Genomic DNA, 22,298 nt, shown 5'->3' on the forward strand with positions numbered 1-22,298 from the left:
CACTGGTATCCTGCGCTTGGTAGCAATGTTGTGGAGTATTGCACACACGGCCACGATACGGCAGCAGACCTCAGGTGTGTATTTGATGGCCCCACCAGTCTTGTGCAGTATGCGGAAACGGCTCTTCAACGGGCCAAATGTCCTCTCAATGCAATTTCTTGTTCGTATGTGTGCAGCATTGTAACGCCGTTGCTGTGGTGTGGCAGGGTTGAGGTATGGTGTGAGGAGGTACTCACTTAGACCGTAGGCGCTGTCACCTGCGGGTAATAAGCACAGGGTGAGTGCCTATTCTGCGCAGATACATGCTCAAAGTGTAGTATTTGGGGACATGTGTACTTACCCAGTAGGTGTCCTTCGCCAAAGTCTCCCCTTGCCAGTCGTGTGTGAATGCCGCTGTGCCGGAAGATGAAGGAGTCATGTGTGCTGCCCTGATATTGTGCCACTATGTCCGTGATGTAATTCTTTGTGTTGCACACCATCTGGATATTGAGGGAGTGGTAGGACTTGCAGTTGTGGTACATGTATTTCGTTTGTGCTGGTGGGCAGATGTGGATATGGGTACAGTCAATGCATCCAATAACATGCAGAAAATGTGCAATGTTGTAGAATTTCAGCTTGGTGTCATTTAGGTCCTGTTGGGTGGTGGGGAATGAAATGTAGTGGTGTAGCCGGGTCAGCATTGCATCCAGGAAACTCCTTAGGCAGCGGGACATGATGGGCTGAGATATACCCCCAGCGACAGCAACTATCCCCTGGAAGCTTCCGGAGGCCAGTAGGTGCAGGCTGCACAATACCTGTACATGGGTGGGAACGGCATTGGTTCTCCTTGTTGGATGCTGCAGAAGGAGGTCAAGGTCCTGGATCAGCTTAATGATCATTGGGCCATTTAGGCGGTACTTGGCATAGATTTGCTCCCTGGTTTGGCCCAGAAGGGTGACCCGCTGACAGAATATCCGCTCCTGGATCCTACACCTGTTCTGTGCTGCTCGCTGCAGCCTACGCCGCCTGACCACCATGTTGAGTCCTGGCATTGTGAGAGTCCTCAGTCTCCAGCTGCATGTCCTTCAGTGTGTTTGGTCAGGCCAGCACCTGTTTGCAGTTAACTTTAATCAACTTTTTTTTTTTTCTTTGCTGGTTACCACCTGGTTTGGGTTCTCCTTAAATAGCGCCTCGCAAATAGCGATTTCCGTGTTTTTCGCATTCTGTGATTTTTCATGAATGGCAACAGCGATTATTTTGCGATTTTGCTGATGAATTCGCAGAATCTGTGGTTTCTCGCTATTTCTAATTCGCACATGGGCTGGTTTCAGGATTCTGCAATTTTAATTGCAAATTCGCTATTTTTATTTAGCGCTTCCGCACTTTTGCTACTTTCACTGTCATGAATTGCTTTTACTCAATTTGCGATCGCAATTGCTATTTCGCAGCAATTGTGATCGCAATTTGGCTTCATGAATCGGGCTGATAGTCCAGCGAAAATTGGGTTGGTTCAATACCCTTACCATGGCCACTCCACTCTGGGTCTCTGAGAAGCTGGGTAACCTGGGTCGCACCAAAGGGTTTCGAAACTGGGACCTTATCGGTATTTCCCAGGTTAGAGATCTTTGGGGTTCTGATGGGGTCAAGTCTTTCGCCTCACTACAAGACACTTATGAACTCGCACAAACTGAATATTTCCGCTACCTGCAGGTGAGGCACTCCCTTCAGAAGAACAATCCACTGAGGACCACGCTCCACGTGCCTCCCCCTGGAGGATAGACTGCTAGATGGACATCTGCCGGAGCACGCAATCTCCCTCACATATAAAAAACTGATAAATAATTCTACGGACCTACTTGTGGCCCTCAAAGGAAAGTGGAGGCGGACGGGTTAGAGATTGATGAGGAGGAGTGGAGGAGTGCGCTTGCCTCCCCCAAGGAGGTGGCTATATCGTCCAGGCTAAGGCTCATCCAGCTCAAAATACTACACCGGGTATATATATCCTGCACGTGGTTGAAGTTGATGGGAAGAAGCGAGGAGGGTCTCTGTAGGAGGGGGTGTGGAATAGTTGGATCCTTTTTTCATGTAGTGTGGGAATGCCCAGTGTTACAGGACTACTGGAGACGTGTGATAAGCTGCATGCAAGAAGTGTGGGGGTGGAGCTACGTCTGGAGGCTAAGAGATGCCTATTGAACATATGGGAAGTCAACAGACCTGCCAGCAGTGGGGAGGTTATGAGTTACACTTGGACAAACAGTAGCAAAGCGCAACATTGCAAGACTTTGGGGGGCAGTCACGCCTCAGAAGATCAGAGCGTGGAAAAAGGACATGGACTGGTGCATGCTCCAGGAGAAGACTGTCTACATGGCACGGGGGTGCCCTCTCAAATGGGGGGCGGTATGGTCCAACTGGAACGAGTATTGAGGCAACATTTGTGAGCCCCCTCAACCCATACAGTCAGCAATTGAGGTAGAAGTGTAGGTTTTATATGACATATATGATGTATTCGCTCTGATATGGATGGTAAACTGTGAACTCTGTGTTATTTCTGGTGCGCTTCAACGACTATACTGTGCGACTGTGTTGACCGTCAATGGTTTCTAAGCTGTTAATAAAAATATTTATTTTAAAAACAAAACAAAAAAATGTGGTCAGTGGCAGGGATGTGGGCAAGCAAAATGGCCACCCGGAGGTACAATATCAAAGCTTCAGCTGCCAGAGATTCATCGCGCTTCATCCTGGTCTGAAACTGATGTAAATCCGATCAAAAATTATGTCAGTCTCCGCCCCTTGCCCTCTTCCAGCATCCTCCATTCTGTGAGTAGGGGGTGCACTGGGGACTCCCTGACAAGGTGAGGCCGGTTTGCCCTGCCTAGTTATATGGATATCAGCCATATTGGTGGTACAGACATGTGGCTTGGAACCTGGGACCCCGTTGGTGGGAAAACTAGTCCGCAGAGGGATTGCGGCATATAACAGCTGCCAGGAACATGAAGGCCCACTGGGGAAGCCGAAGGTCACCTTGCACCGGCCATGTAGAAGCCCATAATTTGCTGGGCCTGAGCCGGCCCTATCGAGGTGCCCTGTGAATGGGAGACCTGCTGAGCAGCAAACGACCTATGATGGTAGAGGGAGCTGAAACAAAGTCCAGACGGGGCACAGAGCAGATGATGCTTCCCTTTTGGCACATGAGCTACCAGCAGCGGGCCTGGAATCGTGCCCGTGCCACGGAAGAGCGGAAGCCCTCTGAACCCCGGCTGTGACAAGAGAGTTGGCCTTTGGTGCCGCCAATGAACCCTATAGATTACATTGCGATCGTCCGAAGGCTGGCATGGGTGGGTCCCAATGTACACGCTCTACGGGCACTGACGGGCCTGACTGAACTACTATGGCACAAATACTTTGGAGCAATTGGGGCAAGATACATTTACTGTATCTGGCCAAATACCTGATATCACCACCATTAGAGTTTGACAGAAAGCACATTGCCCAGTCCCTGCCCCAGAAGGTCAAATGGCAGACAAACTCTCAGAGAAAGCATGAAGAGGAGACACAAAGAGAGGTACACTCTAGAGCTGAACTCATGGCAGCAATACAGGACTGTACAACACGCAGAACACAGGGGGTCTACCAGCTGAATACTAGAGCTGAACTGTCACGACCGAGTCCACAGGATCTCAGAGTGTATGTATCACATAGACAGCATATTTCGGAAAAAAGGAGGAAAGAAGGGTGAACACTATATGCATCAAAGAGACCGATACATCAAAGGTTATTCATACATGGCTGACCAGTCCAAAACAATTAATATAGGGTTTCCATCAAATAGACTCAATGATCAGTCCTATCATTTGGCCAAACCCTGGTGCATATAGGGCTGTTCCCCTGATCATTGGGACAAACAACACCGCACCTTATTGCGGTTTGAGAATTTGGTCCACCAAATTAAACAAACCGTCCATGATGACTGATCTTTTGATGGTAAAGTATACAAGTGCAACAGGAAAATTAGTGACTCAAAATAGGATGGAATGTTCTCCTTCTAACAAATTTATTCTGCGAACAAGACACGCCTCCTAATTAAAAAACCAGAACAGTGCAAAAAAGAGACAGTAACAAATATCTGCCTCACAAATGGGCCAACATGTTTCTGCCTGATGGGTGTTCAATCCCTTGGCATTCATCAGGGCCTCTGCTCTTATAATAGTTGCACTCCTAGTAGTGGAATAAAGAAATCACCACCATCACCAAGAAAATAAAGTAGAATTAAATTGGTTGAATACAGTACAACCTGTAGCAACCATGGACTTTCTCCCTCCGAGTCACTTTGTCTACTGTGAATTCCTTAATGGTAGGGGAATAGACCTCACCTCACCTTAAGTAGGAGCTGGGGATAAAATCAGGTGTGGGTCTTTAAACTTTATATCCCTTGGACCCTCTTTCTAATTGTTGTGGGTTTTGTCAGCAATACATGACTCACAAACAGATCTCAAGGGTAAAAGAGAGACTGTTTCAATTGACCATGAACTTGCACAGCACAGATCTGCACAAAAAGGCAGAGAGGGCCACGGAAGGTGGAGGATGCTGTACCAGAACTCCAAACTAAAGTTAAAGTCCTTAAAGCTCAAAGCTCAAATAGGAAAATGGAGTACAACTGTAGAGGTCCTACAGGATAGGGCAGAGGACGCAGAAAAACACTCCTGCCTCAATAATGTGGGCTTCATGGGATTTCGAAAACAGGTAGAGGGCAACAGACCTAAATCAGACGGGCAGACAATAGGTTAAATAAAGGCAGAGACTATTTCATCACTGCTGTAATATGCCCTTCTTACGGCCCTGTAGAGTAAAGGCCAAAGGAGGCAGACTTCTAATTCCACCCACCAAATTCAGATGGGTGGAATCGGAGATCAGTTTTTCCTACCATATTCAATCTACAGATTAGACCTAGTTAAAAAGAAATGGAGGCTGAATTTTGTTTATATGAATGTACTATACTATTGTGTAATGGTTTTTGGCTACTCATGTGCCTTTGTATATTATGGTCATATACGTTCGCAAATTCAATAAAAACAAAATGTATTTTTAAAACATACATTGGTAAAGCCAATAGGTCTCACCTATGAGAGCTAATGGCTTTCCCAATGCTTTGTTGCCATGCTGTACAGCGGTGCAGATGCTTTGCAATGTGGCTAAAACTAATTTTTAAAAGCGATGCATCCAGCATTAGCACTGGATGCATCATAGTCCCTTTTTTATTATTATTTTTAGCCATGCTGCACACTGTATGGCTACAAATCATTGCCAAAGTCGGCAATAGCCATGCTGTAAAGCATGAACAAAAGGCAATGGCAGAGCCAATAGTCTCACAGGTGAGAACTATGGGCTTTGCCGATGCTAGTTAGGTCTCGCCACAACACCTGTGGGATTCTGAGCAAATCAGATAATATTCGCAAGCGCAAAACAGAAAGAAAAATAAATTCACATTTGGCAAAAATATTTTGACAAAAAAAAAGCAACCGCACCCATGTCTATTTCTTAGTGAAAATACATTTGGAGGCAGATAACATCTGTTGTCACAGTGAAAGTAGATATCGTGTTATCACAACAAACATCAATTTTAAAGGAGAAGAGGCTTCCTTGAAGTGTGTGTCACATAGTAATACATAGCTACAAAAGAGTTTCAACAAACATGACAGGTAGGAAAAAAATAGCCCTCAAAGCACGATCAGCGGAAGGACAGCAATCAAGCTGAAGCAATCAGTACTTGGCCCATTCTCCAGCTGAAAGAAGAGTAATTAAAGCCAGCACATGCTGGTCAATTAGAAGGTTGTAAATAAGAGCGACAATTAAACCAACAAATGCCATGAAATGGGTGGGCTGCAAGCCCCTTGTTGTTTACAATATTTTTGCAAGCAAGAACGAATGCAGTGCATGCACTGTCACAGGATAGAACTAACAATTATTGATTGCCGACCTAAGCATTCCCTTCAACATGGATGAATGCACCCATGAATTCTAGACACATCAGTCTAAGCCAGAATGTTTAATGACAAAGGCAACTTTAACGAAAAAAAAACTGATAAAAGGCAAGTAAGAGGAGACCAAAGAAATGGTGAGTTTCTTTTGTTCTTTAAAATAAAATACATTGTTTCATCAGGAGACTGTAAAGCATTTCAGTTTTTTTGCAGTTCCCCTTTTTGTCCTCCACCTTTGACTTTCCTTTTTCTGAGCATAACATGTCTTACATTCGAATGTGGCCCAGTCTGAAAAAGAAGTGAACCTATTGTATTTGTTGTACATCCACCAATCCCCTTTTATGTAGCATTTCTTCCTGAGTTTTCCTATTGCTCTTCACTGCTAATGGAAATTGGTCACAAAAGTGGCACACATCCCTTTCCCCCTGTACTGAGGGTCAATGGTTCGCATCAGAACACCCTCTATGTGGTATTGCCAAAATAAAATGGAGGCTGGATGGTTTGAAAGCCTCGGGAAAGACTCATGGCTTTGTTTTTTTTGGTAGCTTTGAGAGGTTCTAACTGCTTCCTGCCACAACCACTGCCCTATATTGTAAAGGTATTCCTTTAATCTTCCCACCCTAAAGCTGGGTAATATAAATCGGTCAGTCACTGCATCATAATGCATTTTCTTGCTTCATTTACATATACATGACGCATACATTTATGAACACTACTGCTGCAGCATGCATTTGCTAAATGGAGATAAAATATCTTGATTTGGAGCAGGGGTAATGAGAATGGTGAAAATAAAGATGAATGAAAATTAAGCAACCGCAAAAAAAGCTATGCACACTTTTTCCCCACAAATTTTGAACAACTTATCAAATTGCAAATTCCAAACAAATACAGCCTTTATCAAGATTTTGTGTCCTCTTTACTGGAAGGAACCCTCAAGACCGTCCTTATCACTAACTCACACCAAATTGTTTGTACCCCTTTACTACTAGTCTCTCTTTAACCTTGTCCTCCACCCTCAACCACTTCAACTACTTTCAAGATCTCTTCCTTCCACATTTTCAAAAACATGCTTTTTTCCTTTTAGAAGCATTTTACCACTAGGTTTATTCAGGATATGCAAATTGTACGTTTTTACTTTAATTTGGTTGCCAGTTTAAAACTACCACAAAAAAAGGTTCCTTCTTCCCATGTCACAGACATTTTTAGTGTTATTTACAATGCAGTGGTATTTCTCCTTGGTTTTCAATGCATGATTTTCAAGTGCCAGTGAGAAAGTAGTTTTGGAGTCTACATTGTGCCTGAAATTGTTAATCTCTTTGACAAATATGTTGTTACTTTTTCTACTTTTTCTTTTTACTTCTAAAATGGTACAGTTCAGCTGGATAATAAGCACTTTAAATTGTAGGTACTCACAATCTCACAATAGTTGTCGCGCTTACCTTGTTTTTATATCGCAGCCAAATTTGAATGAAAATTTTTCCACAATAGGTTTGAAGACCTATATAAAAACAATAAAAGGGAAGACACGAGTAAAATTTAGTATTAAAAATGTTGGTACATGTTTACCCGCTTTAATAAGACTTTTGCTGAAAACACATGTTCTATACACACTATTTTGCAGAGTTTAATCCTTGTATTTCAAATCATGCCCATTCTACTTGCTATGTACAACTATGATTTTGGGTGACAAATGGACCATTGTATAAATGTACTTGCTCGTTTTAAGTATTTTGTCTACAGAGCTCTACATAGTGCCTTCTGGTCTCTTTAGGGTTATTGATGCAGATATTGGATTAATTCCTTTCATAACATTTCTTCTGAACTATAAAAAGCACAAGGATTACAATATTTCTAATGTGGAGGAGCATTCAACAATTTATACGGTAAGGTAGAATAATGTTGCAGTCTCAGAGCATGCAGTCTTGCCAACAGATTGGGAATCACCCCCCAACATGGCCGCCACCTTTACCAAACTTTAGTTTATCCTCTACCTGTTCACACCATAAGGATAGAAACCTACACTTGGGGCTGGTATGTGGATTGCTGGAGGAACAGGGCTGTATGAAATTGGATTATTACTCGCAGTGGGTGATTACTCACCTCAAGAGATAATTTCAACTCTTGTCAGTGTGAACCCTCAAAAGCAGAAAGTTAACCTAAGCTCAACCCACTGGTATCTATGGCACAGACCAGACAGGCTTAACTTAGGGCACTGTGTAAAATATTTATGTAGTAGAAAAACAGTAATACAGTTGAAAAGAAAAACAAAAATCCCAAACCGAATCAGAAAAATAGAGTAAAATGTATTACACTGTGAAACTAAATGACCAAATTCAAAGGAAGGGAAACCGAGACATACATTTTAGAACTTTGAAGTAGGAATAGCGTCACAAAGCATAAAGGACCAATGATAGCCAACGGCTGTCATTACATTTCTAGATGTCTTACTTTTGAAATATCATGCACCATGCCTTGTGGACTACAAGTCCTACATGGATTTATTAATATTTAAAAGGGAAGTTTTGACCTGCCCAAATGTTTTTTGACATATATTAGGGGTCTATATATGCTGAGAGGGTGGGTGTAGGCTTTGTGACTTCAAAACAACTCTAAGACCAAGTTATGTATGATGGTAGCACTGTATGAATAACAGAAAATGTGTGTTGCCTGTAAATAATCCATTAACTTTTTGCTGTTCTTATTTTTCATAATGGCTATAATCATGGCTCTAATGTCAGCTGTCAACAGAGTTGCTTAGATCACTGTGTGTGTCTGTCATCTGAAGGAGGGATATTTGGCAAAGATTATATCAGTTACAAGCATGATATCCCCTAACCCTAGTATCTTAAGCAAGCCTTGAAAACTAGCTATATTTGAAGGGTGGAACTAAGCAGTCATTTATGTGGTGATTGGCGTGACCTGAAAGTGAAGCATTTAACGTTCATCAGCTATGAAATGTGGTAGGAGCACTTATGCAAAGTGAGGATCAGCAATGGTGTTTAAATTTCGACAGGTTGAGTCAAATCACATCTGCCTTTGGTGATGAATGGAAATCTAAAAAGAAGTAATATATTTACACTGGGACCAAATTAGGAACCATATGGTCCAATTCCCCTGTACAGTTAAAGTGTTCCAATTATAAAGTCCAAACTCACCCTAGAAAAATTCCAGAAAAGAGTGGACTTGTAGGCTAATTATGCTATGTAGTAGGTGCACTGTGTGAAACACCCCTGAAGAGCAGCTAACTAGGTGAGCACTTAAGAAATGCAAAAGCAATATCATTAACACAAATTTCCCAATTTCTTATTTATTTAACATCCCTCTAGACCTATATACACAGGGGTTTCCAACCTTTCCTATAGTGAGAGCCATTTCTGATCACTGAAAACTAAACTGTTGTGAGCTACTGAATAATACAGAGATTCAATAAATGTACACAGAGGCCAAATGACCTAAAAGCTGACCCCCAGAGTACCCTATTCCTTCTACAGGGAACATACAGTATTATTGGCACAGGGGTTGTATCGCAAAAGGTTTCAATTTGGGGTACCAGGGAATACGTTTTGTCCCTTTGCTCCAGAGAGCAAATGGAAGAAAGAAAAACAGGGCTGGAGAGGGGTGGGGAGAGGAGAGGGAGAGACTGGGCCATGATGGTGTGCATTAGGACTAGATTATTATATAGACATCATGTACTGAACTACTTACAATTGCGGGAATAAGGATGTCCTCACAGGATACATACAGGTTCTGATTCGGTGAACCCATTCATGCAGAAAACAAATATATAGGTAATGCAAGAAGTCATGAGCCAAACCGTTAGAGTCTCTGATGGAAGGTTGCAAAAAAAAAAATGGTCTTGCCTAAATGACGAAATCCAGAGTGCTCAGCAAATTTGTATGTGTTATTCATGAAAGGAATACATAAATAAAGGTCCAGGAAATCAACAGTGGCATGGTGCAGTCAGGGGAAGACCTGGATGCGTTCGCCTACAGAATGACCAGTGGCAGGAGGCGAATGGGCAGATGGTAAGGAGATGAAAAATGCTTAACTATCAGTAGGGCATTTTCCATAGAGATGAGTTCCAGATATCAGTGTTCAGCATATGCGTTCAGACACATTACAGTGATCCCTTGGTCAAAGAAGTGTAGCTTCTCCCTTCCTGCAAAATATATATGGGAAGGGAGATGCTGCACATGAGCGATGAAAATAAGGAAACATCGAATAAAGGAAATGCTTTGTAGCAGAGACTTGTGTGGATGTTTTTTAAAGGGAACAAGAAATATGAGGTACTTGAAAAAGCATTATGTGTAAAACATACATCAACATACACTGTCTCAAAAGCAAATTGTAATGAAAAAGTTGAAAATGTATTCCCAGCAGGTAAGTAATGATACTGACAAGTGCAGAACCAAAACTAAATACACAACTTAAAAACTGTAAATAAGCATTCTACTGAAGCCTGTAGCAGGACAACAATTTTATAAGCATAAAAATAACAAAACAAATTCCGCTGTCAGACATAGCCAACTCATGTAACTGTTTTAATTCATGATAAAGTTATTTGAAGTCTAGAAGGTAGACCGTCAACTGCCATGTTCAATGCCATAAGTATGAGTGTACTATTGACCAAATATGCATGGTGAGTAAATTCTGTCAGCTAGTTGCATGTCTAAAACTAAGGAGACTGCCATGCAGTATGAAAATTAACTAGGTCTCATCCACTTCTGAAAAAATAAAAGTCAATTATGTCCCCAGCATCTGTGATTCTGAATATGCAAGGGTCTATCATGGGTAAATATTGCAGGCCTTTCTAGCCATAGTCCATATCTCCTGGACTATGGATGGAGATACACAGAAGCATAAAACAGGCATATTTGCTTGTTCTGATGAGAACAGAAATTGGTCTTGTCTATCATGCCCACTTCTTGTAAGTAAAGGTTTAAAATATGTCACTTTGTATTAATTTCAAGACCATTTACCATATAAAAGGTGTGCTTCGCCAGGAGGCCTATGTACCTTTTAGGAGACACAACTTTTCTAAGCTTCCTCCAATTATTTGCTAGAGAGTGGGTCGGCCTGCTTCTGGAGATAATACATACTAAATATGGGCTATATTTACCATAACCATCTGCATGTCTGAGGGAGGGTATGAACGTTAACCCAACTGCTTTGAGTTCCTGGAGTTTAATGAATAGTAGGCAATTCTCTGACACCATCTCTCGTAGACAGCCAACGCTGCAACTCCAGGATTTTGGATTGGCTTGAAGTATATAAGTCCAACCCAATTGGAGAAACAATATTCCTGTGTATGTGATACTACAAAAGATTAGGACTGAAAAACACCATCTAGTCAAATTCCACAAAGATAAGAGGTAGCGAAGAGCAGCAGCAAATAGGTTTTTTAAACCCAGCAGCTATTTGCCAATTAACCCTCAGTAAAAAGCATTCAAGGAATCCTAGAAAAAGTTCAAGTTTTCTAAACAGAGAAAGATCAACTCAAATCTTCAGTTCACTGTATGATCGCAACATCACAACAAACGGCACAAACACATGAGGGATGAGAAACAATAGATATTACTAGAAGTATATTGAACATCCAAACCTGCAATGGGACAAGCTATGTAAGAACTTTTTATTTTCAGAAAATATTCACCACAAGTTCAGGTGCACATATGCATCATCCTTTATAAACAAACATGGCATTGTTACTTTGCGAAAACCAGGAGCTTTCACCGTCCCATAATGCGCAGTGTCATCTACAGGGGCCTTCCAATGAATGAAGCCACAAAACACCTTAAAACCCCAGCAGACGTCACCAAACAAAGCAACAGCCTGGAATACCTATTACTATTGAAAGTTAAGAAACTTGACTGGGTGAATAGACCTGTGTTTACCCCTCTATACTGGATGGGCATTTATAACTATTCATTCTGATAGAAACATCTGACTAAGAATCTAACCACCAATTAACAACTATTGTGCTACACTGCCAGGAAGAACAGAGGGAGGTTTCAACATTTTTGATGGGCAAAACATACTAAATACTGACATTCTTTTACAATTGAGGGATCTCTGACATTCATAAAGACAAGTACAATACAGCAAGATAACCCCGAACATCAAAGGAGGGTAAACTAGGATAATACGAAAAAGGCAGTGCCATTTAAGGGATCAGTACTGGATTCAGCCATTGCAGTTATGTTATATTAAAGAGTGGGTGATCTTTAGGTTGTAGCTCTGCAAATCTTAGTGACTAAATTTAAGTAATTAGGTTATCTGTTGAAGGGGCTGAGAACCCACTTCAAAGAATAATCCCAATACTTGTTGGGGTGAACCTCAAAGGTCAATAAATAAACCTGTGCTTAACTCTCTGGTAGCTTGTCGCAAAGCATTCTAGTTTAACTTAGAGGCAATGTCCGCACTGTATTTGCAACATGCAATCAGTACTAAAGTGAAACCCTAAAACAACTAAACCAAGTTAGAAAAATAGAGAATATTTAAATAAATAATAACGACGACAAAAATCAAATCCGTAGAACCGTAGTTTAGAGTTCTTAAAGTTTAAGGAGAAAACAGCACTGACTTTAAGTATCTCGTCACACCGGACAGGGACAATGTCACAAGTTCATGACAACCGAAATGGAGTGCGGTCTGGATACAGGCCCAGGTTCGTCTCTTTGGAATTTTAACTTCCGACTTCGATGTGATAAGGGTGCGGTGCGGCTCTGTGTCGTGCCACATCCTGTTGTGTTGGGTCCAGTGAGGCTTTCAGTCAAGACCTGCACTTCTCTGTCATACTATGATGAGAAGCTGGGTGGTGAGGCTCTGCGCTGAATTTGGTAAGGCTTCCAGTCGAAAGCTGCACAGCACAGCTCTGTGACGCTAAGCACTGCTCAGCATCGGGTCCGGAGAAGCCTTCAGTTAGAAGCTGTGAAGCTCTGAATCGGTTTCGGTGAAACCTTCAGCGAGGCAGGGAAAGGTACATCCCGACTCCAGCCAAGGGCCCAGAACCTTGAAGGCAGAGTTTGAGGGTCAGGACTCACTCCCAGAGAGGCCAGCAGAATGGGAAGAGGGCAGGTCCCGCTGAGTCTGGTCAGCTGGAGAGTAGTAAAGGCCTCTGGAAGGTTACTGCCTCACTGTAGTTCAAGAGGAGATCAGCTAACTGACCTCTGGAGTCACTTCTGGGGTCCTGGGTTCAAGGAAAGCAGGTCTAGACGCCCTTCTGGCTTCCAACAGCAGGACAGTCCTTCTTCTGAGTCATCAGGAGTATTATGATTTGAGGTTCTGGGATGCCACTTTTATGCCTTGTGCCAGCCTTTGGGTGGGGGAAGGGGACACTTCCTTTGCCTAACCCTAAAGTGGTTCCAGTCAGTTCTTCCATCTCCCGTGGGATTGGCAGCAGCCGGCTAGTAAAACAAAGGCCAGGCAGGTCCAGGTGTGAGATGAATCTGCCAGTAACGGCGTAGGCTTATTCTAAAGTAAGGAACGGCTAGGTACAGTCCCCAGGCTACCCTATGTAATGTAACCAGGTCAGGGCACAGCCCCTCCCCAGCCATCCTGTCAGGATGAACCACTCCCCCTCTACACCCAGGTCCTTTTATCTACAGTGGATCCAATACACATTTCCCAGTGGGGAGCCATCATCAGTCAGGAGACCCTAGACACTGACAGTAAGGCACATTTGGCTTAGGCAGAAAAATTTAAACTTTTTAAAAGTGGTTTTTCCAAAGTTGTTATTTAGAATCCAAATTTACCATTAACAAGCATTTACAATGCAATGGTCTCTGCATTGTTAAAGTTAGAGCTATTGGCATTGCTCATGACATTATTTTTATTTATGTTTTTAAAACATATAAATAAATGGCAATGTCATTTACAATGCCAATAGCTTAATCTCTCGCAAATGCGAGATCTATTGCATTTGCACCCACACACACAGAGCCACCCACACACACAGCCACCCAAACACAGAGCCACCCCAACACAGAGCCACCTAGACACAGAGCCACCCACACACACAGCACAGACATGCACACTGATTCAGATCTTTAGGCACACAACTTGCACATTCCAACAGTCGATTGTAAGAACCTTTGCACATCCGTTTCCAGAGCCCTTTGCCCAAAGTCAAGACGACAGGTATAGCCATGTCCAAACGGGGGTGCGCACTCCTACAGCCTTTTGCACACACTTTTTTAGCCCTTTAACCCCTCCCCTGCTGATGACGGAACCGCTCCGTCATCAGCCGCGGTGGCGCTGTGCTGATGACGGAGCGGTTCCGTCATGGCCCGCCCGACGCGCCTGCGCGGCGCGGATTCCGCGCCTGCGCTGGGCGTTCTATTGAGCATGCGGGGCCATGACGGAACCACTCCGTCATAAGCACAGCGCAACAGACGCTGGTGACGGAGCGGTTCCGTCAACAGCAGGCGCCCGCCGCTCTTCCACCCCGCCCCCTTAGCACTGCGGCGGAATAGCCGCCGCAGTGAAGGGGTTAAGTACACGTATTAACATTTCTTAAGCCCATTACACATACACACTTCTAATAATCTATTAATTAGCCCTTTACTCAAAGACATGCACTTCTGCATTTTTTCCACACACCTTAGTCCTGAATCGCGTACCTCTAGGCATTTGCTCACACTCATGCACATCTATGCAACCACTTACCCGTAGGTGTATGCACACGCTCTTTCCTTATAAAAAAAGTGGCAACTGTACACTGGCATACCTACCACCCTCCCTTTGCCCACCTTTCTCGTTTCCGGTCGCAGCTTTTCTCCCCTACATTACTTACGTTTCAGTAAAACCCCAGTTCTTGCCCCCCCACACCCCTCCTTCCCGATGTCCCATCTCCCACACTTCGCGCACCCATCAATCATGTACCATCCACACCCGCCATCCATGCCCCTCCTAAACTCATCCTTCATCCCTGCCAAGGCATTCCATCACACAGCAAGGAGCAGCACTAGGACCTCGTAGGTGGTGAAAACACGAGGACAGCCAGGGAACAGAGGTAAGAAAAACACGAGGACAGCCAGGGAACAGAGGCAAGAAAAACAAGAGCACAGCCAGGGAACCGACGCAAGAAAAACACGAGCACAGCCAGGGAACCGAGGCAAGAAAAACACGAGGACAGCCAGGGAACAGAGACAAGATCAACATAAGCACAGCCAGGGAACAGAGGCAAGATCGACACAAGCACAGCCAGGGAACAGAGGCAAGATCAACACAAGCACAGCCAGGGAACAGAGGCAAGAAAAATACGAGCACAGCCAGGGAACAGAGGCAAGAAAAATACGAGCACAGCCAGGGAACAGAGGCAAGAAAAACACGAGGAGAGCCAGGGAACAGAGGTAAGAAAAACACGAGCACAGCCAGGGTACAGAGGCAAGAAAACTTATCGGCTTGAGGGCAGGGGGGGCGGCTGGTCTCCCTTCCTCGCTGGTCGTGTTCCTCTTCATAAGCAGCGGGGACAGGCACAGGCAGTGCGACTCGCGCTCCCTCCGCAGCAATAGGCAGCGGGGCTCCCATTTCTTTCGGGCTCCCTCCAGCGCATGGGAGCCCCCGGAACACTTGCACTGCTCAGAAGCGGGTGCAGGTAAAATTGGATGCCACAGGGCCTGCTCCCTGCAGGAGTCCCCTCCCGCCCACGGGCCACTGCTCCCGGCCTCAGAGCGCGAGAGTGGACCGGGGAAAAGGGGCCCGGAGCCCGGGATTCCAGGCACGGAGGCGTGTCGGCGGACATGGGCGAGGCGTGCAGGCAGGCGGCGGCCAGCAGGGGCCCCACGTGCAGGGGCATGGAGCACTGGGCGACGTTGAGCACAAAGAGCTCGCTCCAGGTCAGCGGCAGCAGGGCCACATGGTCCGTGACCTGCAGGTCGGGGAAGAAGGGGATGTTGCAGGCCCACTCCACGGCGCTGAAGAGTATGCAGGCGGCCAGCTCGCAGATGTTCAGGACGTGGGGTAGGGCTCGCCCGCAGCAGCAGCGAGATGTATCGGAATGAGCCATCGGGGGAGAGCAGAGATTCACAGCGGATTACAAGCCTCTGATGATAGGGTCAGGCCTAAGCTCCGGCTGGAAAGTGGACCACGCCATGACACAACCATGTTCCTCAGAGGTGAAGCAGGAATGCCTCGGAGAAACGCAGCGTCATTTTCGGGGCGTGTTTTTCTTTCGCTCCTCTTCCCATTGGCTGGAATGTAAAATTCCAGCCAATGGGAAGAGGAGAGAAAGAAACGAAAAAAACACACCCCCAAATCCCAAAAAGACGGGGCTTAAATGGACAGACGCCTCCCTCCTCCAATGGCTGGCCTCCGTTTAGGAAGCCAGCCTATGGAGAAGAGAGGCGGGTTCAAGCCCCACACTAAGAAACATAAGATCTCGCTGGCGAGACTGCGCAAGCGCAGCCTTCACAGGCCGAGACCTAAAAAGATATTAAATTGGGATTAAAATGTGGAGTGTAAGACATATTATTTTAGTTGTTCCCAAATTAAATTTAGCACTTATTAAATAGAATAAGGTAAACCAGTGTTAGTTGATGGGAGGCCAGCCTTGAAACAGTGAAAAACGCCTTTGGAGGTTTTTCTACTGTCAGGACAAATAAAAGACTAAATATACATGTCCTACTTTTTAAGACCTGTACATTGCCGTATGAGCCTTTATTGCACACCTTAGTGATGACTTGTAAGTATGAATAATGAAGATTTAGGCTTGGCAAAGGTTTTTTTTGGCCAAGTCGAAATGGCAGTTTAAGGCTGCATTTCAGCCCTGAGATTATTTAGGGAGCTACTTTGGTGGGTGGCACACTGAGTGCTGCCATCCCCTAGTATCATTTAATTTACATGCCCTTGGTACAGAGAGTACCATATGCTAAGAATGTATAATTAAATTAAATGTGCCGATCAGATGGATGACAATTTTACCATGTTCAAAGGGAAAAGCACAAGCACTTTATCTCTACTCGACAGAGGTAAATTGCAGAGTCCTATTGCCAACAAAAACAGGTTCAGCTACAGACGGCAAACATCACACAGAAGGGAATACCACACAAAAGGGGATTATTTAAAACACTAGGATATTTGTGGTAGGTAGAGTAGTAGGTACTTTCTTCCTAGTGGAACAGACCCAAAAACATGTTCTCAGTGAAACTTTGAAGGCATATTTGGAAGACAAGTTAAGTATTCAGAAAGGGAAATTTACTAAGAGAATTAATATCACACCGGTCACCAAATTAACAGAAAGAACAGCTGATTTATGGGGGTCATTTGGGTACATGTCTAACCAAGATTAGTGTCAGAAACTAAGTGTTGGCCAGGGCTTGAGCCTATGATAGATCACAAAGTGTATGATTTTGATTGCTGTGCAGCCAGTGATAAGGTTAAGTTTACCAGCAAACCACTGTTACATTTAGTGGAGATATCAGGTTTGGTGTACTTTCCCTAGACATTATTCGATCTATGGAAGGTTTAGGCATTGAGGGAGGATTTGTGTAGTCTTATTCAACTACCACAAAATGGCTTTTAGCGAAATCAGGAAACATCACAAGTTTGGGTTGGATTTTTGAGGGTCTCAATTTTGGAAGAAGGTGCACCTCAAATTGTAATAACACATAATGGGGTGCAGTTTCCATTGTGTCGAAAATTCCATTTATAAATTACAGTTGAACACTACAGGACCGCTGTATATTTCCGTAGGGCAACTGCTTGGTCAAAAGAATGAATCATATGATGGAGTGCTTACCATTGCCGCTGAATGGTATTCTTGGTAACCTGGCTTAAAAAGACATGCTGTGGGCTTACTCTACCACTCTGCGTTTGGTTACTGAGGTTTCCCCCTTTATGTCTTTGAAAGTGAGGTGCAAATCTGGTACCTTCCTGGTTAGGTTTCAACGAAACAGTAGAAATTGATACAGAGAATAGCATGAATACAATACGTATTCACCAGAATAGATAAAAGTCTCACAGTAATAACAAACAAGGAATAAAAGACAGAAACTGGAAGGTGGGGTATCTAGCGCAAGTCAAAAACAGAAACTCAAGGCAATAAGGTATAAATTTTTGATTCTTAAGACTGTGAGCAGATTGCAAAATAGTTCATCATGACAATGGTCAAGCTTGTATCATGGGTAGAATTTGCACTGCTTCAAAGGAAAAACCCTTGCTTGAAGAGAGTAGTGAGAAAAAAGGTGCAACCACCGTTTTAGCAAATCGATTTTGTTTAATGACTAAATTATACAGTAGTGCGTTTGGGGTAATTTGACATGTTGCAACTATACTAAAGTATTTTGCATGTTGGCCCCCTGCCTTTTTCTTTTTAACACCATGGAGGTAAATGTGTTGTACTGTGAGCAGTTTGGAATTGGATAACATTCCCTAATCTTCTTTTGTTATCCTTCTATTCCCTTCGTTTCTTCTTTCACCTGCTCATTTCAACCACCCACTCAACTTTACATGAAATTATTTACCAGGGCTCCATCAAAATGATATAATGAAACCTGCAATCCTTATTATGAAGCATGTTTATTGTTGTTGGCTAGCTTAAACATTGTATTTTGAAGAAACGGCCTCAGGCCCATGTACATAGACAAAAAATGATATTCAGTGATGGTTTACAACTTATCACAATAAATGTATGATGTGTTTTTATTACACTTAATCCATTCTATGAGACTAAATATTTACTTTCTGCAAGGGAGCCAGAATGATTAGGAGACCTTTGGGGGGAAACGGGAATATATACTGTGAAAGAAAATCTTTTAAAAATGGTATCAGGATTTCTTTTTATATTTTCACACAAATATTGAACATTTCAAAACAAATGTTTCCAAAGACAATAGTTTCAAGGGCCACTTTAAAAGAAGGTTTCAGATCTCAGCCTTGAGCAAAACTCAAACCTCTTAGACATCCCTTCAAGTGACCTTGAGTATCTGTTCCACAGCTTGAAGATCACAGGTCTATTGAAACAATCTCTCTGCTGTGGAGATCAGATATGAGAAAAACGTAGGATTGAAAAAAAGTCTGATTTTGGGGTGGAAGGAATACTGAGTTTGTAAAGACACAAGTAGAAACATTGATCTTGAATCTCAATCATAATCTCTTACTATTGAGGTTATAGCCATAGGAACGCTACCTTGCATGGCAAGTGCCTCCTTCATAGCTGTAAAAAGGGTGGCTTACCAATTCTACGCAGGGCAAACTGAAAAAGACACTAAATAACTCCGGCATTCAGTTTTTTTGCTAGCAGAGGTCTTCAAGATCGGTCAAGAGTACTTTGGTGTAAGGAGAGGGCTCATAGGCATAGGTCTGTTTGGTTATCCTTCAGACACCACCTGAGCCCCTCTTAAAAGAGCTTAACATCTCAGCAATTCCAGCAGGGAAAATGCAAAATATGTTGAATCAGTGGAACTATCCATCTGAATGCTGCTGGAAGCTGTCTGCAACTTATTGCAGGCCTTAGCATCTCCAACGTGGCAGAAAGGCTTTGTGCACATCATAAGCCCTGCGCTACATCATACTAGATGCTCTTTGACACATTTGATGTCACTTTCTTTAATGACAGGTGGTAATGAAAGGTTCTTGCCCAGCACATTGGCTTTGAGATTCAGTCTGCAAGATATGGCTCTTCCCACAGGTAAAATGATCTCTCATGGATGCCCCATAGTAACATATTTACTCTGCTAAAGTAACACCTAACAATTTGTGGGTGTTTCTAACTCTGCCAGAATTGTAAGCAATTGCACTGCTAGTTTTTAACAAGAAAATGAGCAGTAAAGATTCTCCAGCAGGGGGGGCGCTAGAGGGCGCACTGCGGAATGGCCGCACTGTCGTGAGGCTCCCGCTGCCCGGAGCTATTATCCGCCTAGGGATCCTGATTACCATTGCTGCGCCCTGATCTGACCCTACAGATCTACTGGGATATCGACTGACCCCCCACGGTCCAACTCCTGGGCCATTCGGAGGTTGCTGGCCGAAGTTACGAGGATCCCAAGTTTCCCCGACTTGCGCTCTGGAGGTCTGATGCCCCTTGGCCCGGTATCATCGTTCATGCCAGTCCGGGGCTCTGCACGTGGGGTGTAGGCCTTGCTCCGCCCCTCTCCACCGGGCCTGCTCGCTAGCCGGGCAGACCGTTTGGTTTTCCCTTGCTGTCTGACTGATCCCTTGGATCCTACATCTGCCTGCCCGGGTACCATTGCTCACGGAGCCGCAGCGGATCCTCTTCTTGCCTTCTGGGGGTTAGCCCATTTTCTCGTCGTTGGGAGTGGCGGGGCGCGCTGGCCTGCTCGTGCCCCCACGATTCGGGCTTTTTTGGCCGTACCCTTTGTCCGAACTATATCCTGATTCCTATTTGCCTTGGTCCCCCATTGCATCGCTAGTGCACCACTATGGGGAAGCCGGACACTAAACAATCCAAATTGTCCTTCGACTCTGGAGGGGCTAGGCGGGGGACGCGTTTGCTCCAGGAAGCCGGGACTTCGCGGTCCCCCCCCCCCCGAATGCCGCTGATAGTGTCCCGCAACCACCGCCACCGGACTTTACCCAAATGATGCAGGAGATGAGGCAGGGGTTTGCCACGATAGTGGACAAGGTGGACAAAATATCGTCGCGCATGGATGCGGTCGTCCAGAAGTTGGACGTGCATGAGGAGCGATTGACTGCGGCGGAACAGCGCATTTCGGACCACGACGACGCGGCGGCCACCCATACCACCCAACTGGCGAGAATGGACAATATCTTGCGCGTCATTGCCGCTAAGAATGAGGAGTTGGAGGCGAGGAGTAGGCGCAACAACGTCCGCATCGTAGGTGTGCCGGAGTCCACAAATGTGGGCAAAATGGAGACTTATGTGGAGAGGCTACTAGTGGGCGCCATTGGGGCGGCAGCGTTCTCATCTCAGTTCATCGTTGAGAGAGCGCATCGGACACTGGGGCCTCGGCCGGCCTCTGGGGCTGCACCGCGCCCCATCATTGCGCGCCTTTTGAACTATCGTGACCGCGACGCCGCCCTGCAGGCTGCCCGCACTAATAGGGCCCTCTCCTTCGAAGGGGTGTCTTTCACCATGTACCCCGACTTCACGCCGATGGTACAAGACCAGCGTTGCAAGTTCCTGGGGGTGAAAAAGAAACTTCGGGATCTACAAGTGGACTACGCCTTGCTGTATCCTGCCAAACTTAGGGTGACGCACCAGGCTAAACAACATTTTTTCACCAACCCACAGCATGCTGAGGACTTTGCGAAGCGCCTCCAGCGCGAGCGAGCAGCTGCGGATCGTGGAGGCGATCGAGATCCTGAGGATGAGCATTCGGCGGCGGAGGAGGAGGTCGCCTGATTGTGGTGACTTTGGTCTTTGGCTCTCCTTTTATTATTTTTGGAGTATTCTGGACGGTTTCCCTTTATATTAACTTCTACTGCCTTCTTTCTCCGCATTTGCGGCCTATCTATTGCCCGCTTTTACTTTTGTTGGGGCTGGGGTCATGTCCTTATTGAGATGAGTGAGTGCGTTTTTTGTTTCTTGGGGTCGGTATGGCACTGCAGGTTGGTGCTATCTGGTGTCGCGCTCTGGGCACCCACCCCCCCGCGCTGCGCCTGGGGCCGTTTGACGCTCGTTGGCTCGGACACTGGCGTGGCGTGAGGGAGTGGTATTGTGCACCTCTGGAAGGTTCCCCGGAGGGTGTGCCCCATTTGTACCTTTGGTTTGGATTCTGGTCCTTTGTTGTTTGACTGGATGTGTGTTGGGGAACGGGGGGGCGGGGGTGCGTATGGCCTGATAGTTGGGGTGGTATCAGGTGGGTGGGTGGGGCGGGAATGAAGCTGTCCATGTTTGTTTGCCCGGGACTCGTGGGTCGGTATGAGGGGTGCTGCTGTTGTCTGGGTGCACAGGTGTGGTATCGTGCCCGCTGTTTAGGCTGGTCCACTTCTTTATCTGACGGAACTGATCCTGGGGCCTGTGCTCCCGTCCGCTGTGGGCCCGAGTGCACCGGCCGCCATCTTAGGCTGCCACGTGACGTAGAGCGCTTTGCAAGAGTAGCGCGTATGCGAGGTGTGGGTCGCGTGCGCTGGATTGGCAGCGTGCGGCGCGCAGTATGTTTTGAGTGCTTGTTGCATGGATGGTTTGGCTGGGGGGGGGGGGTTGTTGAGGTTTTGGTTGATCGGTTCGGAGATGGCTGGGGAATGTGTGGGGTGTATGTGGGGGGGTGTCCGCGCCCTGGGGTGTGGACCTATCGATGGCTGTTGCTGGTAGTTGGATGTCCTGTATTTGCTTATTGGGTCCCGTGGGGCCCTGACACTGGGTAATGTCGACTGCTGTTATAGATCAGATATCGATTCTGTCCTGGAATGTACGGGGAC

The 22,298-nt window shown here is 45.3% G+C and overlaps 1 protein-coding gene across 2 annotated transcripts in view; it reads right to left on the reverse strand.

Moving 5' to 3' along the window:
* RTCA (RNA 3'-terminal phosphate cyclase) overlaps window positions 1-22,298 on the reverse strand; it is a 197,134-nt gene that overhangs the window by 106,921 nt on the left and 67,915 nt on the right. For both annotated transcript variants that reach the window (XM_086954464.1, XM_086954470.1), the window contains one exon: window positions 7,394-7,452. In XM_086954464.1, the coding sequence (XP_086810590.1) occupies window positions 7,394-7,452 (59 nt within the window). The remainder of the gene's footprint in view (window positions 1-7,393; window positions 7,453-22,298) is intronic.

Source organism: Lissotriton vulgaris, chromosome 1_1 (assembly GCF_964263255.1).
Source record: "Lissotriton vulgaris chromosome 1_1, aLisVul1.2, whole genome shotgun sequence".
Lineage (NCBI taxonomy): Eukaryota > Metazoa > Chordata > Amphibia > Caudata > Salamandridae > Lissotriton > Lissotriton vulgaris.